At 60.0% G+C, this 18,460-nt stretch overlaps 4 protein-coding genes across 4 annotated transcripts; all 4 read right to left on the bottom strand.

Moving 5' to 3' along the window:
• Nucleotides 1–686: 686 nt before the first annotated feature.
• On the bottom strand, nt 687–2,552 carry LSCM1_04988 (uncharacterized protein; the record flags this gene model as incomplete). Its single annotated transcript, XM_067322469.1, has 1 exon — nt 687–2,552. One exon carries the CDS (start codon nt 2,550–2,552, stop codon nt 687–689), a length of 1,866 nt encoding a protein of 621 aa, XP_067178332.1.
• A 1,840-nt stretch (nt 2,553–4,392) lies between these two features.
• On the bottom strand, nt 4,393–7,452 carry LSCM1_04987 (uncharacterized protein; the record flags this gene model as incomplete). The annotated part of the gene is made up of 1 exon (XM_067322468.1): nt 4,393–7,452. The coding sequence occupies one exon, from the start codon at nt 7,450–7,452 to the stop codon at nt 4,393–4,395; it is 3,060 nt and encodes a 1,019-aa protein (XP_067178331.1).
• Nucleotides 7,453–10,036: 2,584 nt separating this feature from the next.
• Nucleotides 10,037–11,332, bottom strand: LSCM1_04986 (uncharacterized protein; the record flags this gene model as incomplete). Its single annotated transcript, XM_067322467.1, has 1 exon — nt 10,037–11,332. The coding sequence occupies one exon, from the start codon at nt 11,330–11,332 to the stop codon at nt 10,037–10,039; it is 1,296 nt and encodes a 431-aa protein (XP_067178330.1).
• A 3,739-nt stretch (nt 11,333–15,071) lies between these two features.
• Nucleotides 15,072–16,625, bottom strand: LSCM1_04985 (uncharacterized protein; the record flags this gene model as incomplete). The annotated part of the gene is made up of 1 exon (XM_067322466.1): nt 15,072–16,625. One exon carries the CDS (start codon nt 16,623–16,625, stop codon nt 15,072–15,074), a length of 1,554 nt encoding a protein of 517 aa, XP_067178329.1.
• Nucleotides 16,626–18,460: the final 1,835 nt, after the last annotated feature.

The following is an 18,460-nucleotide window of genomic DNA, read 5'->3' as shown; positions in this document are numbered from 1 at the left end:
GCCGGTGGGTATAGAGCGCCAAACGAGGAGGAGGTATGTACGTGCGTGTGTGTGTGCAGAATAAATGCATGGAGGGGGGAGGGAGTAAGAGAGTAAGGAAGGGCGTATACCTGAGCGGTCACTCGAGAGAGCGGCGTGCGAAGGCACGGGTGGCGCCCTTGAGGCGAGCAAATCGGCTGCTGTCCTTCCTCCGCCTCTTTCATCGCCCTCTCGTGTCCCGCTACCCCTCCCCTCCTCCCGCTCTCTGCGTTCGTCTTGATGAGAGTCGCGTCATACGGCTTGGGAGGGAGGAGGTTAGCACTAATGAATGTCTTCTTCATTCACTCAGTGTGTGTGTGTGTGTGGGAGGGGGTCCTCTGCAGGCAATGAGCGAAAAAAAAAGATTTGCCCCCTTCTGAGGGGCTCCACGTCAGGGCTGATGTTCTCATCGCACACAGCGCTTTGGCCTCCGCACACGTCGACAGGCAGACACGCTATGCGAAAGAAATGGAAGACGCTCGTGCCAGCTCATCCCCTCTTTTACAGGGTCTGGTGTTCAACAAAAGCAGCTCATCGTCTCAGAGATCCCTGCCGCGCGTGACGCAGAGGCAGGCATCACAATGCACCCAAACACATACACTAACACCCCCTTTCTGCACGGCTTCGCTTCTTGTGCATCGCCCCTCCCCATTTCTTCCTCCTGCGTCTTAGCGAAGGTACATGACGTCTCTCCAGCTGATGCGGTACTCCGAAAAGTCGGACATCAATACCGACGCGAGCACAAAGTGGTCCTGATAAGACCCCACCGGCAGCGACGCTAGGAACCAGTCCATCCACCGGCGGTAGTTGAAGTACAGGAAGAAACTCACCCGCCCGAGCAGCTTGGCCGCCCTCGACGCGTCTGCATTGACAGACGCCGGCAGCTCACCTGTGTAGTTGAGCCACCCCGGCTTTGGCTGGAAGCTCTGTAGTTCCTCATATGGCGGGGGAAGCACGAAGATGCGCGAGCGTGGCGGTACCGCAGCACTGAAAGGCAGCGCTGATGGTGGGAGCTCAGGGCCGCGAACGCCGTGGCACGAAAGCGGCGGCAGAGGCCCTTCAAACTGACAGCGAGCTCGGTGGAGCAGCTGAACCGCTTTCCGAAGTCCCTCCTGCGAGTCACGCACGGCCTCACGGAAGGCCTTCATGTAGAGAAGCTTGACGCGCTGCTGCTCCCACCTGCTGGCAATGACTGTCACGCCATAGGGCTGGCCGAGCCACCACCACCACCCCCTCTCCTCTGTGTCGACGGGCGCAGTGGCAGTGCGAGTGGCGTGCCGGTGTACAAGGGTCAGCTCCACCAGCTGCTGAAGTGCCCTCGCCACGTGCCAAGCACGTTTGTTCGCGTTAACCTCGCTCACCATCACCATACCAGGCAGCGTCGCGTGCACTACTATCGCGGTGCCGTTCACCTGGAGTTCGAGAACTCGGGGCTGTTCCCACGGAGCGGTGGCTGCGTCTTGCGCCACACGTCCATTCCTACTCCCCCCCGTTTTCGAATCAGTACCGTCATCGGCAGCATCCGAGGCTGTCGCGTGCACCGTCACACGTGGCCCCTTCGACGTCGCTTTGCCCTCAACAGCTGCTGTAGCGCCATCCTTGCTGCCCGGGACACTGCTATCGCTTCTGTGTCCAGCATCCATCCGGCTCATCCACTCCGCTCCCAGGATAAGGGAGGCGGGGCGCACACGACTCTCGTCTGTCTCGGCCAAGGCGTGGGCCGAGAGCAGCTGAATGAGGGACGACTGCAGCGACGAGGGCCTCAGCACTGAGCTTGGATAGGCACCTCGAAGTTGACTCGCCTGCGAGGCCATCGAAGAGGCGGGGAAGGCGTTGAGTGGTCTCGTGCCTGCGCCGTGCACCCACTCTCCGAGAGTTGCATACGGCTTCATCGATTCGCGCAGCTGCAGGGCCGTCGTGACGAGCGGCGGAGGCCACCGCTGCAGCACAGAGTCTGGGAAGATCGTCTCGGCTGGGTTGGGGAGCAACCGAAGGAACTGCAGTCCCACCGAGGCCTCCATCGCCGAGCCGGAGAGCAACAGCCACGGCGCACCGCTGAGAAGAGCGTAGCGGTACGCCTCAAGCAGCCGCTGTGCGTACACGTAAGAAACGGCGTCCTGGTCAGGGGTAAGCCACGTGCTCTCCACCACCACTGCCGCCATTGGAAGGGTGCCGGAAAAGTTGTAGACGGCGAAAAGTGGTGTGTAGCCGGAGTGAGGGGCACCACTTTGGCCTTTGGTCGCGGCAGCAGTGTCCTTCATCCGCGCAGCGTACTTCGCCGAGAGCCGCTTCGCCACGATGGCATAGAGTTGGAGAGGGAGGGTGCGCGCTGTTCCAGTGGCGGCATCGTAGGCCACCCGTAAGCCGCCGTTTTGTTGCAGAGCCTTTGTGTCGTGCACGAGGGCTGCTGTGAGCGAGAGGCTGTCGTTGCGCGTCATCCAGAACCGGAAGCCCGCGTCATGGAGGATGTAGAGAGCCAGGATGCAAGTGAGCACCGTCGCGTTCATGACACGAACCCTCGATGCACGATCCATCTTAGCGGGGCGAGGAGCTTGCGCTTGGGCACGCGCGGAAGTGCTGTACACGTGGTTTCAGCTTTACTGCGATCCGTCTGCGACCACTCTCGAGGGCCCTTTACAGCATACGGACAAAAGCTGCAAGCCGTATATATATATATGTCTGTGTGTGTGTGCGAGGGTCGAGGCCAGCGGGCACTACCCAGATTCGATGAAGACCAGCTAAGCACCACTGACGATGGAGCGGAGCTAAAGCGCCCATGAAGGGAGGAGGAGGGGTACAGACACGATAGCGCGAAGCGAGATAGGGTAAGCGGGAGGCGTGCGCTGTGAGTACTGCTGCTCGACGCAGCCTCATCGCACAGATGAGCAGACGTTCCGTCCCACCCCGCCTGCACCGCGACGCAAGACAGAGACACGTTCGGTGCGTAAGGGGAGGGAAGGGATCCATAAACGAGGGGCCTTCGGCGGAACAGAGCGACAGAAACGGGAAGCCACATGAACAGCCGTTTCCTTTATGCCCCCTCTTTCTCTGCTCCGCCATTCTCCACCCACGGCCCCCCTATCCTCCTCATCGTGCATGCCTTCCGGTCACACCGCGCCCTTGATGAGCGGGGAGGGGAGGGCTGCTGCTCCATCAGTAATGCGCATTTCCAACACGTTTCGCGAGACTTCTCTTTTTTCTATGCATTGTGCGCGTCCTCTCTGCCGCACATAACACCTCACAGGCGAAACGCTGCATGGCCCCGCCACCACCACCACCACCGCCACCCCTCAGCCGGAGGCCGTCAGATCCGCACCGCCTCGTGGTGCAAAAAGAGCCATAGAGACGTGTTGCAGCAGTGCACTCAGAGCCGCCTCCCACCCGCTCCACCATGTGACCACAGCAGAGGAGGCGATTTCGACCAACCACCCGCGGCGTCCTTCAGAATATTCACACCCGTCGGCAGTCTAAGGGTCGGATGCGATACGCTCGAGCCACGCCGACACTCTCTGCTCACCACGCGGATGGCGCAAGCGTCTTCTCACCGGCACCAGCCACTGGGGAGGGGGGATAGAGGGGCTACGCCGCGCAGGACCTGGCCGCCGACATGCGTGGCGATGGACCCCTCTGAGATATCCCTCGTCCTCAGGTGCCGTGTTACCTTTGATCCTCTCAACGTTATTCTCGCGAGCTTCTGCGTCAGCGGCGCAGGCGACAGCAGGGGCGTTGGAAGGCCGGGAAGCCAACCACGGGTGATGGTGGTGGCAGGCCTTTGCTCGATCTTTGCTACGGACAAGCCTCGAGGAGTGGGAAAGGGGGCTCGTAAGAGACGGAAGGAAAAAAAAAAGAGCTTCGTCTTCTTCTGCGACGTCGGTGGAGGCACGGAGACCACTGTCCCTCTCACCGCCCTGTGTGGTCCTGAGAGCGCCATGCCGTGGTGAACGGGAAACGCCTGAGCCCGCATCTGCTCCGACTGTTTCTTCTCCCTGTCTCGCCGGGCAAAGAGGTGCGGGCCGTTCTCCACCCTCAGCCACCGACGCAGACGCTCAGACAGCAAATAGGCACTGATGGGACTGCAGCGCACCCGCTGCGCGAGTCCTTCCGCAGCGGGTGCGCACCTCAGAGGATGTCTGCCGCTCATACTCCTTTCCCACCACACATGCGGTCTACTGCCTCCTCGACGTTCCGCTGAGCGTGTCCAGTGAACCCTGTTCCACCTCTGCCAGTGAGGTCGAGGGTACGAGGCCTCTTACCCGCTTGCACCTCTTCGGCCACTTTTACACACAGAGACGCGCACACTCACCCTTGTGAGCGTCTTTGACGTCTCACGCCTCCTTACCCTTTTCCGCACGGCCTAACCTGTTCTAACCACGGTCACCAAGTTGGAAGCTTCAGCGTGGTGGGCTTTGCAGTTGATGGCGTGGATGTCGCCTCCCTTGACTTGGCGGTAGGAAGGATGGTAGTGGTGGCAGACAACGGACGTTTTGCCGCAGACGGCTTCGCTGCCGCCGTGAATGTCCTTACTGTGTTCGAGCCGAGCTTGGCGTGTTTTGCACGGAGCGGGGTCACCGAGGTGCTATTGGTGCTGCTACTGCTGCTGCTGGTGTTATCGCCCTCATCGAAGGACGACTTCCGCATGTGGGAGAACGTGGCGGCACCGCACCAACTCTTCTGTTTGGCGTTATCCGCCGATGTGATGATACCGCCCGGCGTGGACTTCGGAGGTTCGGATGACAGCGACAACATGCTGAGACTGGTGGACGAGGTGTCATCGTCGACGTCAACAATTCCTTTTGGCTTTGATTTGCGGTCGAAGGCGACAGCGGCAGCTGCCGCCCTGGAGGTCGTCTTGCCCGAGACGGTGGGCTTGGCAGACGTCTTGGGCGCCGCCAGCTTTGAACCGGAAAGTCTGTGAGATCCCTTGAGCGTACCCTTCTGAATCACTACTGCTCCTTCTCGGCTCTCATCGTCGTCGCTATCGTCAAAAGAGTTGTGTGCTGTCTTCAGCTCCGACTGCTCCTTAGCAGCCACCGCAGTGGGCATAGAGGCCGTCCACTGCGCTTTGGTGTGGCTGAGTGAGGATCCGAAAGAGACCGAGGATGAAGAGGCTGAACGATTCACATGCTCCCCCGCGGCTCCAAATTCACGCTTGAACGGCGCCACCTTCATTGAACAGGCAGCGGGAAGCGCCTCACCCGTAGAGGAAGAGGAGGACAGACAGCGGGAGACGGCTGGCTGTGGAATGCTGGGCTCACTTGTGGCTTCCGCGCGCTGGCTCGAGTCACGCGCTCGCGACTGCAGCGGCCGCGCTGTATCTGGGAGCATCGCCAGCGAGTGCGGCGGCGATTTTGGCGGAGACGACGCGCCTGCTCTCTCGCGCTGGCGCGGTAACTTGCGAATAACTGAGGCGACAACGCTGCACGTCACACTCGCGCCGGTGACGACGGAGGGAACTTGAACCACAGTCGACACCTCTGCCGCCTGCGCGTGGGCACCAGACTTGGTCCTCGCCACATCCTGTTGGCCGTGCACCGGCAGCCTCTGCTCTTTATGTGCCGGGCTGCTTAATGCGGATACGAAGCTCGTTGATGGCGATGGGCTCGTGACAAGCGGCGGATAGTGCAAGGCCGGCAGGACCCCGAGGCGTCGAGCCTCTTCTCGCAGCTCTGTGATCGGTCGCATGATGGCTGCAGCAGTCCGAGGCTTCCGCCGAGTGGAGGCGGAGGGGCCTTCGGGCCTAATGCGTGACCGCCTTGGCAGCTGTGCTGTTGGCGGCACATACGGCGCAGCGTACGCCTCGTAGCTTTGTCTGCGGATGGTGCTACCCACCGTGTTGTCCGCACTCGGGCAGCTGCCGACGAATCGCTGCTGCTGCCCTTTTGCAGTCCGCAGCTCTCCGCGCAGGCTCATTATTGTCTCGTGCAGGTGCTTCGCCTCGTGCTTCTTGTCCTCATACAGCGTCGCCCAGGTCAGTGCGCTTTGCTTGGCGTTGATGAGGCGGACGATATCGACCTCATACTGCGCCAATCCTGTCTTCTCATCAGCCACGGCGCAGTAAAGGTCCGACATAGCTTCATGGTGCCGGCATACACTAAAGACAAGACGAGCAAGGTGTGCAGTCTCGGCGTCGTCGAGCGCGGGTGGTTGCGGTGAGGCGCTGCTGGCTGAAGCAGAGGCGGCAGGCACTGTTGCGCCCACTAGCGAACCTGTCACACCGTCGAGCGAGGCGAGCTCAGAGTGCAGCGGTTCGTACAGCTGCCGCTCCTGCGGCGCCGTCGCATCCCTTGCGGCATCATTGTTCTCACTGCGTGGCAAGCTACGGCTTGTGGACATCATCGTCTGCACCTTCTTCGGCATCTCAGCCACGAGCTGCGCCAGTCGGCCGTACTCATCTCGCAGAAGAGAGCGTAAAGTGTTCGAGACAGCGCGGGTCAACGTCTCTTCCTCATCTCTCGCCTTGAGAGGCTGCTGCTGCTGCTGAGGCGCGGCAGCGGCGATTGCGCTGTTCTGCGACTGCGCCAGCAGGGCCTCGGCAAGTTTCAGCTCGTGTTGGAGAAGGGCGATTTGCGTGTTCAGCTCCATTGCCCGAGTACTCGCTTCCCGTGTCCTCAAGAACATCACCGTGCGCAAATGGTTGCAGCTCAACATCAGCCGCGTGGTGCCCTCGTCCCCTATCAGCTCCCCTCTCTTCTGCTGCTCCTGAGCTTGAAGTGCCATCGCGTCCTTTGCAGCCGACATCGCGATAATGCAGAGATCTTTGTCACAGATCTCCACCATGAGCGTCTGCACCTCCTCCTCGAGGCGTGCGATGTATCGTTCCGCCTGTGCCTCGGCTGCGCTGCTGATGAGGGCCGTTGGGTTCGAGCCGCCGCTCGGTCGCGCATTGCGGCTCAATTCCTGGGTGAAGCTGTAAGGCTCAATCAGAGACGGCCGGCCGCCACTCTTGTCAGCTCCGTCCGCAGCACTGCAGAGGGAGTCTGCGATGGCGCTGTATGGACACAAAAGTGCTGCCCCGCTGTGCGGCATGACCAGAGGGTGACTCGTGGACGCCACCTCCACTGCGTCGGGCACGTCGCAGCCCACTCCCTCTCGTGCGGCGACGGAGAGGAGAAGCTGATAATAATTACTCTGAATGCGCAGGAGCTCTTCTAATTGCTCCAGGCGACACTGCTGCCCGGGGAGGAAGAGCGCGGGCGGCGCTGACGGCGATGGCAACGCCGTGTGACTGCTGTAGTGGCCAAGGGAAGTGCCGCCGATGTATCGCGGGTCGACATGGCCGCCACGATCTCCTCTCGCGTAAGAGCCGCGCTCCACCCCACTAATGGGTGCGACAGAACCACGTCGCTGATCCCGCTCCAGCCAGTAGTCGAAAGATGAGGCGGCGCACTTGTGCTTCATCTCGGCTGGCCTGTTGCGGTCCTTCTTCCTCAGCATCGCGGCCCGACGGCAGCGAGCAAACACGCCGTGACAGTCTGTGCAATCGCAAACAGAAAAAAATGTCCGCAGCGTAATGCTGCACGTGACAACTACGCGAAACACAAACGGGGGGCCGATGGAGGGAGTGTAGGAGAGGGCGAATGCAGGCCAGCAAGATCTTTGGCATCATGAATAAAACAGAGAGGGGAGCTACCAGCCTCCTTGAGCCGTACCGTGCGCCGCCGCACCCAGAACTGCGTTGCAATGAGGCGTATGCGGGCGTACGGGAAGAGAGGAGGCGGGGCGGCGGGTGAGTCAGAGGGCAGAGGCGACCCCTGTGTCGCGCTTCCTATCCTTCCCCCGTGCCCAAGGCTTCTTCCCGTGGCGCCGTGCGTTATGCTGCTCTGTCGGTTAGCGTTTACACTTCCACTGCCGCTGCAGTTGCTGGTGCGCGCCATGGGCGGGGAGGAGGGATGAAAGTTGTGTGTCCGCGTTTGTGCGATGGGCCGTCGAGGGGGAGAGCGGGAGAAGGCGATGTTGGAGGCGCCGCTACGAAACGCTTACCACACCCGTGCGTTTCATGACCGGCAATGAACATAGACGTCCCGCACATATATGCGCTGTAGGCTGCTGAGAAACGCTCAACGGAAGCTGCAAGATACCCCGAGTCGATCGCAGCGTACTCAGCATACCCAGTGCGAGGGCGCGGAGACATGAGAGAGGCTGTAGAGGCTCTCTGCTCTCCTCTCCGCACGGCCTGCACTTCAGCATCAACATAGCGGCCGCCTCTCAGCACGCAAAGGCGGCTTGAAAACACGGGCGAGCGAACCGTGCCATGAGGACTTCTCACTCTGCCTGCTCTGTGGTCGCTTCGGCCCCGTTGCACTTGACCAGCGCCTGCGGTCATCTTCCCCCTGCACTGCCGCTTTTTTTTTGCCACCTCTTTCCTCCCAATGTGCAGGGACGCGACACAAGCCATGTCACTCACTTCGTGGGACGGGCAAGTCAGTGGTGCGAGCAGTGTAGGGAAGGAGTGTGAAAAATGCCCCACCGTTCCCCCCTTCCACACACGTGTACGTCTCTCCCCCCTCCTCCCCTCCGCCCTGCCCAATGCGTCCGCTCTCAAACGCGCGCGTGCACGCAAGCGGAAAGAGCGCAGCTTCGGAGAGGAGAGGGAGAAGAGGCGGCTGCGCCAGTCACGCACGCGGACAGGCGGCAATCAGAAGAGAGCATAATAAAAAAGGCGGGGAAGGGAGCCGGAATGATGCGCACCATCGGCATGGCTCGAGCTTCGAGAAAGGAAGGGATACGAGGCGGGGGGTCAACCGTGACGCCTCACCCCCGAAAGCACAGTCGCGTAGCAAGAGATTACCATGAGTCGCCACGCGCTCTCGCTGCGCGCCTCACGAGCATCAGTGCAAGGAATCGCACAAGCAAACACACATACACATGTACATGTACATGCCTATGGGTCCGCCCATGTGCCCCTCACTCATACACACACAAAAAAACGAATTAGCAGTAAGACCCGCGAAGGCCCTCTCCGTTGGCGTGGGATAGGCGCACGGGGGACGGAGGTGAGGCGAGGCGCCGGTGGTCTTACGGTGGCACAAACGAAGCAAAAGGTCGCCGTACCTTCCGCACAACGTCGGCGCGCGTGTGTGGGCAGGGGAGGAAAGGGGGGAGGGGGTCGCTACGCGCTCCCCTCTACTCCTCTGCCTTCACTATTCATTTCCTCGCCTCGAGGAGGGAGGCGCACTTAATGCTGAGAAAGAAGGGGGGCGATGGGGAAACGCACCTTCGTCTTTGCACGCACTCGTTGCGCCTGAGCAAGGCTCTTATTCAACTTCTGTGAGCGTATGCGCCCCCCATCATCCTCTCGGCCCCCACCCTTGCTGTACTGGGCGGCAGTCATGTTTCACCAATCGGTAACGTTTGGTTCCGGGAATATGCTCGACGATCTGCGTCGTCGTCCCTGTTGCGCCAACGCACCGTAGCACTTACAGGCTTCCCTTTCGTCGTTGCTTCACCAAAGGCGCAGGCCCACTCATGTAGCCCCCCTCGACACATCTTGGGTTCGCCCTCACATTGTCGCGCCGCGCCTGTGCAACTCTTTTCGGTGCAAGTGATGCCCACTACGAGGCCACAGTCACGCATATTTTCCTGTATTCTTCTGCTGTTGCGGTGCGCATGTGTGTGTGTGTGTCTCTGTGAAGGGGGGCTGTTCTCTAGGCTGGTTAGTGCATCTGCTTCCTTTCCTGCACCACGTACTTGCCTCTCCGAACGAACAGCAAAGGCTTTCAGCCTCGTGGCGTGCATCGAGCATGATGTCAACGCTAGGCCTCTCAGGAGAGAGAGGAGGGCGAGGGTGAGCCGCACCTCTCCAAAGAATGACAGCGACGCCTATCGCAACCGCTGCTGGGTGTCGACGCATCCTTTCGACGTGCGCGTGTGCGTGTGCACGCTGGGCTTCTCTGCCTTAGTGGGCGGGGGAGAGGAATGGTCGTGCGGCAAGACGGCGGGGTGTTCACAAGAAAGGGGATCATTTTGGCCACATGTACACCCCATACTCCCCCATGCACGCCATGCCGTTGTCTACCGTTTACCGGGACACCTCGTGAATGGCCTGCGCGACGTAAGCGACGTTTTCGGAGCTCAGCCCCGAAAATGCGATGCGGCCGTTGCGCGTCAGGTAGACGCTGTACCTCTGCTGCAGCGCCATCACCTGCTCCTCCGTCAGCCCTGTCAGCGACATCATTCCCACGCCTTTCTCGAGGTACTCCCAGTCGCGCGTCGAGCCGCATGCACGCAGCTGGGCCACGAGGCGGTGCCGCACATCCTGCAGCCGGCTCGACATCTGACGCAGCTCCGACTTCCACAGCTCGCGCAGCTGCGGGGTCCGCAGAATCTCGTCCGCAATGCGAGCACCGAAGATGGGCGGGTTGCTATACGTCGCGCGGATCGTCGACTGCAGGTGCGACAAGACGTTTGTTTTCTCCTTCTGCGTCGTGCAGCGGACATGCAGGGCCCCTATGCGATGCCCATAGAGACCGAAGCTCTTCGCCAAGGACTGGGCCACTAGATAGGTGGGGACCTCTTGCTGATTCAACGCGCGCAGGACGTAGGCATCGTGTTCGATGTCGCCCGTCGCGAAGCCTTGATAGGCCATGTCCACGAACGGAACAAGGTCACCACGGCGGACGACGTCGACAATCTGCTGCCACTCTTCGGGCGTCGGGTCGCACCCGGTCGGGTTGTGCGCGCAGGCGTGCAGCAGGACGACAGAGTTGGCGGGCAGCTGGCGCAGATGGTTGAGCATCGCATCGATGTTCAGACGGTGCGTCTGTAGATTGTAATACGGGTAGTAGCAGGCCTTTACGTTCAGATGCTGCAGAATGTTCAGGTGATTAGGGTAGGAAGGACTTGGAATGTGCAGCGGCGCGGGTCCAGAGCCGCCAGAGATGGAATGCAGCAGCTCCACGCCTAGATGCAGGGCGCCGGTGCCGCTAAGTGTCTGCACTGAGGCAATGCGGTCCCCTTGCACGTCCACCGCCGGCTTTCCAAAGCATAGTCGCTGCACGCTGTTCACAAAGGACGGCAGGCCCGCGATGGGTGCGTAGTCCATCTGCGTGTCGCGTTCCACAATGAGCGACATGGCCCTCCGCACCGACTCCAGCACAAACGGCTTGTTCTGCTCGTCACGGTACACTCCCACACAGAGGTTCACCTTGTTTGGGCACATGTCCTTGGCGAAGTCTGCCGCAATGCCCATGATCGCATCCGGGGGCGCCCGCCGCACCCCCGAAAAAAAGCTCGTGGAGCCAGCACGGCGGCAGCTGGCCGGCGCCAAACTCGTGCCGGTGGCCACAAAGGCGGAAGAGCGCACGTGGCGAAGCATGCGTGCCAGTATGTATTGGATGCGCGTTCGTTCTCGCCTGCAGGCGTGTATATATATATATATATATGATGCGTTGTTTAGGTTTGTGGCTGCCGTGCGTCGGCGAACCTGATGGACGAGAGAGGATAGGCGAGCGAAAGGCACATGCACGAGTGAGTCCATATGAGAGGCGCACCAGCGGACCTCAAGTTTCCTTCGAGGCATTACAATAAAAGCCGGGCTCGAGGCGTGGCAGACGGCGGCCATACCAGAAGACACGTGGTAGAGAAGTTCAACGAGGGACAGGCGTCGAGCATGAGAGCCGTAAGGACCAAGACGCAGCTCAATGAGAGCACTCCAGGTAGGGGGTTAGAAACGATAGAGGCGGAGGGGGGTGGAGTGGGAACACAGACGCGCTTCACTGAAGACGAGCCGTTAAAACAAGCGAGCGGGCCACAAAGGATATTGGAAAAGAAGAGTTCACAGAATGAAAGTCGAAAGAGGACTGACCATTAATGGCAGTCGGCTGTGACACTGTGTGTATTTATGTGCGCGCGTGCCTGACGCTGCACCTGCCGCCATGTGCTCTCGGCCGAAGAGAGCGCTGTGTCCAAGCTGAGCACGGCGCATGAGACACAGAGAGAATAACCATCGGCGTATTGAGGAAAGGGGAGGGAAAACGCTTTTAGAGCCTTCATCGCAACATACTACGGCCGAGCGGAGGCAAAAAAGCGCAAAGGCTGATATGTATATGTATGTATATGTATATATGTGTGTATATATATATGCACATGCTTCTCGTTCCGCCCACTCATTGCATGCGTACTCGTTCCCGCATGCGCCCTCCCCCTCTCATGTGAGGACCTCTTGCCGACTAGGGAAAAAGGGGGAGAGGAGGCAGGCCGACGCGCCATGAGGGTAAATTGCGGACATCTTCCGCTATTTGGCGGGAGGGGGGCTGCACTTCATTTCAGAGAAGGGAGTGCGAGGGAGGTGCCCCGATGGAGATCGGGGGTGGGCGGAAAGGGAGCGGGAACACTCCCCCAGGCACGAGAGGGTCGAGGCTATCTGCCGAGCCAATGCATCCGTTTGGCAGGGTGGACGTGGGAGAAACAATGAGCCACGTGCGACTGCGTTGTGTGAGAGACGAGAAAAGCGGGAGGGGAGGAGAAGAACGTGAGGTGAGTGGCTGGCGCTCCTGCTCGTCGCATGCGCTCGAACAGCGCTCCTCCACATTTGGGGAGCAAATCTCGCCGCGGCTTCGCTGCGCTCGCGGGCCTCACTTTATCCTGTCAGCAGACTTCGGACCGGAACCAGTGCCCTTCTCGTCCCCCTCACGGCGCGTTGAGCAGGCATCGCCAGGGGGGAGGGGGGGAACTCTGGTCGGCAAAGCGTTTCACTATCTTTTTATAGGACAGAACACAGCAGACATTAGGCTGCTCGCGGGACGGGTGCCGGAGACATGCTCGCCCCCGCCCGCGAGTGTGCCTATAACTTAGTGGCGGGTCCTTCGCCGCGTAGTCTGTTCGTGTAGGCAGTGAAAACAGTCCCCTCAGGCCCCCCTCCTCCTCCTCCTCTGGGCCAGGTGATTCGTCGATGCAGTTGTCCTCTGACAGCTGGGGGGGAGCAGTAAAAAAGCCACAAAGGTAAAAACATCGAATGAAACGTAATTTACACCGCGCGAGCAAAAAAAGAAAAAAACGAAATGCCACGGTGACGGTGGCAAAGCTCGTGAAGCACAACGGTACAGGACGAAAGGGCCGTAATGAGCAACGCACGTTATTGTTCTGCGGCTGCTTGCTGGTGCGACAAGCGCACTCGAGTCAATCGGCGGGTGAGCGGTTTTCCTTTGGCGTGTCTGTGTGAGAGGGAGAGTGGCGAAAAGAAGCGCACTAAGAAACTGAGAAACCGATTTGTGAACATACCAATAGAGACGAATAAGCACACACACACATACACATACACACACACCAACGCAGATACACACACAGACAGAGAGAAACAGACAGAGAGAAGCAGCGAGAGGGGAGAGGTACAAGCGATATAAGTGTCGGACCCTTTTTGCACGTGCCCGCCGCTTCGCCGGCTCACGTGTTTTTTTTGCCTTCGCCGAGAAAGGGAGAAGAGAGGCAGGGGAAAAGGGGGAGAAAGGAGAAGAGGAAAGTCGGGGGGAGGGGAGGGGGCAGTAACGTGTTTTGGAGGGCGACAGGGCTTGACTGCCTCGATAGCCATCAATAGTCTGCCCCTAAGCGGTTTACGTGTATAGAAGGATACGTGTGCGTGTGCGCGCATCAAGCAACAAAGCTGCGGTCCTCTTCCTCTGCAATCCAGAGGCGCCGCTTCGCCCCCTACCCCAACGCCACTGGCACACAAATATCAGCCTCATCCTCAGCTGGACGTTGCCACACTCCTTCACGTGAGACGCGATCGCTTCATCGAGGGGCTTTCGCCCAATACTTCTTCGGGACCTGCTAACGCATTTCGTGTCGCACTTTCATGCTGCCACGCTGCGCTCTTCCGGGCAAACTGCTGCGTCCGGCAGTGCTCTCCGCGAAGTCCAGAGGCTTTGCTTTGGGATATCGATTTGTGCGGCTGTGTGTGCATTGGGGTCGGGGGTGTGAAAAGCTGCTAATAGGTGAGCTCGCCCCACCGAAGGATACAGGCATGCACACATATACAGGGCAGCGGCCTGCGTTCGACTACGTCATCTACAGCTAAAACCGACGACGAACGCGCATGCGCACATACACACACACACCGGAAGGAGCGCGGCTAAAGCGATTGCTTTTGGTGAGTGTATGATGTATGTGTCGTGCTGATACGCGAGGGCGTTCCATCGCTCTACCGCCAGCACCACAGAGCCATTCAGCTCAGTGTGTGCGTGCGTGAATGGCCCGGCTCTGCGTCCCTTTAGGGGCTCCATCTCCTTCCCTGCTATGTGTATTGAGTACATTCCGCCACTGAAGCCTCACGCACCACCTCCGTTAAGGACGCGCACGAGTGAGCCCTGCAGGATACCGAGTGCCAATGGACGCTGCTTCCCCTCCCCACACAGTATTTGTTCCCTAAGCACGAACACGCGTTCAGATCGCTCACGAGTTCCACCCCCGACATCATTGATCCCTCTCGCGTGGCGCGAAGCGGCGGTAGGCACCGGTGACAGCAACGTGCGGGCTCAGTTCTAGGAGCACGGCCTCGGCCTCACACCCTACCCACCACCCGCTGCGCAGGTCGCCTCGCAGCCGCATTCGCTTGGGTCAGTGCACCCTGTGGCGCATCTCGCGGAGCCGCTCAGGGTGCCTCGCCAGCAGGCGGCGAGGGCTGGGGGCTATGCGCTGGATTCATGCGGCCGCTTTGCACGTCCAGTGGATCATACAAACGCGACCGCTGTGGCAGGCCGACGCGACGCAGCGTCGTGCAGGACCTGGCCGCCGACGTGAGTGGCGCCGCGTCGCTCCGACGTCGCTGCGCTACGGTGAGCCGACTCTGTCACCATGAGCAGTGGCTCGTCGTTGGGCAGGGGCAGGCGCGGGAAGTTTGAGGGGGCTGCTTGCCTTTTCTTCCCTGACGTATGGCGCCCCCGAGACACCCAGACGCGCTAAGGTGTGTCGCCCTCCGACTCCAGACAGCCCTGCCCAGAGAACTAACTGCGCGCATAAAAAACGTTGCCCACACACACACACGCCAAAAAAACTCAGCAGGTCACCGGTCACAATGACGACATCCGCTATCGCACCCACGGCTTGAGGTCAAAGCGCCCTCACCTTTTTGCTGCGTACATCGTGATGGACAGCATCACGAGGACGGAGCCCAGCAGGAACGCCCCGTTCAGCGGCGTGCGAAACAGAAAGACAGACGCAATGCCGCTCAGCACAATCGCAAAGGCCGTCGAGAACGACTTCACGATGTTGTCGCAGTAGCGCACCACCAGTGCCACGAGAACTCCACCAATCGCCTGCAGCATAACCAGGAACCACACCAACCCGGTGAAGCCCTCGAAGAAGGTGCTCGTGAACTCGTCGAGACCACTCACCACACTTGCCTCCTCCGGCTGACAGATCTGATACACGAACACAATGAAGAAGTACACGATGGAGAAGAAGGCAAGATGGACATTGCGCGCCGACAAGTGGAAGTGGCTGCCACGCCTCTTCACCACGAACTCCATGAACACACCGGACAGCGCACTCAAGAAGCCGCCGGTCAGCGCAGCCAGCGTCCCCTCCATCGACCACGAGCCAGAGGTCTTCTCCGTCGCCGCGGCGTTCTCCATCTCGGCTCGTGCGGCCTCGTCTGCCTTACTGATCGTCGTCTCCGCTCGCGTGCTCTGCGCGCCCATCTGCGCCAGCGTGATGCCAAACATCAGCATCACCAGCGCGAACCACCGGATGGGCGGGAGACGAAAATCAAGCACGAGCCGCATCATGACTGCCAGGAACAGGATGCGCACCTGGTACAGAACCTGAAACATCGTCGGGTCCAACAGCTTGAGGGCATAGATGAGCAGCAGCCCCTGAATAGCGTAGATGATCGCGGGCACAATCATGAGCAACGTCTCTTTGTACTTGTGGTCGAGCCCAACGGCGTGGCGCATGCGACACAGAAACAGCGCCGTGAACCCCTTTCGAGCAACGAGAGTTCGCAGTGGCACAACGTGTGTCACAGGCTCGATGTCGATTTCCTCCGCGACGTCGCTGAGTGTGTGGGAAGCACGACACACCTCATCTGAAAAGCCCTTGGGCGCCTCCGCGAATGCTGTGATCGTGTTCGGCTCTGCCTCCTCTACCAGTAAAGCGGACATTGGGGTGCTGGCAGCCTCAACGGTCAGATTCTCCTGCTGCATTGCTCGCACTTCGTCGACAACGCACCATAGCAGAGATAATAATAGCTTCGCGAGTTCTGTTGTGGCCAGAAAATGTAACGCGTTGAAGGTGGGGGTATGCACCTCTTCCTCCTCTGGCTCTGCGCCCCCCACCGCGAGCGGGGAGTGCTCGGACTGCTGAGTGTAGCCTATCAGCACCAGGTACCCGGCATTTTGCACGGCGAGCAGTACCAACGCGAGGGTATTGAAGCTGAGCACATAGCGCCGCACCCACATGACTGAAGCACAGTGAAAAGTGTCGATACTGCCGTCGTGGTGATGCCTTGTGAAAGCACACGGAAGAGAGGCGCAGTGCTTCCGCAGACGTGTATCAGTGCACACATGAAAAGAGAAGGAGCGCAGAGAAAGAGAGACCAGTGACGGATGACATCGCGGGCTCACATCATCACCGTTTGTCAGGAATCGGCGTGCGCGCCCATCGCTGCTAACCATCTGTTCAAGACAGGAAGAGGAGACGTTGCACAGCGATGTCCCTGGAGGCCCCTTCCGCCCTCTGGCGCAACCACGACACCATCGCCTTTGCCCACGGGTTCGCCACAAAAAAAATGAAGCGGCTCTCGTGGGGGTCCGTCCACCACCGAGTCAGAGGAGGGGGAGGGGCCTGCTGGGCACGGTCGACATCTCTGAGGCTCAATGCACCCATGAAGCGACAGCGAACACCGCTTCGCTTTCGTCAACGGCACAGAATCTCTGTTCGCTCTCTGACACGCCCGCTCCATCACTCATGCGTATTATCAAAAAATGTTCGCGCAGAACAGCAGTTTACTCCAGCCACCGCTTCTACGTTGCGAGTGCATGCGGGTGGCCCAGGGCGAGCCCCGCACCTTGCTGGAAGTGCCGTTGACGCTTGTTCATTTCAAGTGGAAGCGACTGAGGCGATTGAGTAGAGTAGTCCGCGCCCGATAGGTCGCCCTTTTCCGTGCAGGAGGCGTTGGCACGAGACGACTTGCATGCACAGGCGACAAGGACTGGGGGGAAGGAGGGGGAGACACACTGACAGAGGATGAAGAATTTCGCCCTCGCCGCCGGGCCGCTCACTTTAAAAAGCAGCTGAACGTGATGGGCATTCGTCCAGTGGGGCCATCGACGCACCCCTCGACCGCTAACGATGCGGGCTCGTCCGTGGTGACTGGAAAGGCCCCCGCCTGAAACTCAGCGCCCTCTCGGATGGACACCATGCCAACACCGCAGTGTTTCTCTTTCTTTCCCCGCCCCCCCCCCCAGTGGGTCGAATGCAGCGCAGACGCACTCTCTGTAATGCGTTTGACGCAGATGGCGTACCCAAATCAAAGATTTCTCAAGAAGGACAGGCACCGCTTAGCACCGCTTCGGCATAGCAGCTGCAACGGAAGCAGCCGGCGCACGAGCCAAGTGCGTCCATTCGTCGACACGAGTCGCGGCGTGCGCGTATGCACACCCGCTCACCGCCGCACGTCTCTGTGGCACACAGCATCCGCCCAGCGCTGCCCACCCATAGCAAAGGGTCTGCGAATCGTACCGGAGGGCCGGCAGGCGGGCTGCGTGGCGTCCGCGCAGAAGAGAGCGTGGGGACTCGGGGTGCACCCCTCCTCACGATGCCACGCACCGAGGCGAACGCCACTATTAGAGGCAGGCGAAGGACACAATGCTCACAAAAGAATTGAAACATTTACCGCAGCTGAGGAGGGGATGAAGCGATGACGTCTTCTCATCAGAGCGCGAAGTCCATCTCAGAGCCACGCACATCTGCACACTTGCAGTGAGAAAGAGGGAGTGAGTTTTGAAGCACACGCGACACGCACTCTCCTCACCACTAACGGCCGCATTCCGCCGGCGTTCATACCTCCCGAGCGAAACGAAGAAGTTCGCACGCAGCAGCACGGGAGGACTCGTGCAGCTATGTGAGCGCAGGCTCGGCTGCCTCTCTCCATGAAAAAGCTGATACGCATGCAAGACATAGGAGGAGGAGGAAGAGGGGGGGCGCCACCAATGTAGTCAAGTACAGCCCCCTCCCCCTTCGCCTTCCTCCCGCACACAAAAACGGAACGGGTGCATAGTCAGCGAGAGCAAAACAAACCGCCATGAGAAACGAGCGGGCAAAGGAGAAGCAGCCGCGTAGGACAACAGCATTCATTACAGGAGTTGAGCAGAGGGACACGATGGGGAAGGGGAGGGGAGGCAGAGGAAGCCGATCGAAATGGTCACCGAGGGCTGACGCGAGGAGGCCCCACGATGGTCGGAGAGCCGATGAGCAAATGGAGAGGAGAGGGGCGGGGAGTCGGGCCACA

This window comes from Leishmania martiniquensis, chromosome 24 (genome assembly GCF_017916325.1).
Source record: "Leishmania martiniquensis isolate LSCM1 chromosome 24, whole genome shotgun sequence".
NCBI classification, from domain to species: Eukaryota; Euglenozoa; class Kinetoplastea; order Trypanosomatida; family Trypanosomatidae; genus Leishmania; species Leishmania martiniquensis.
This window is presented reverse-complemented; position numbering and strand designations above follow the sequence as displayed.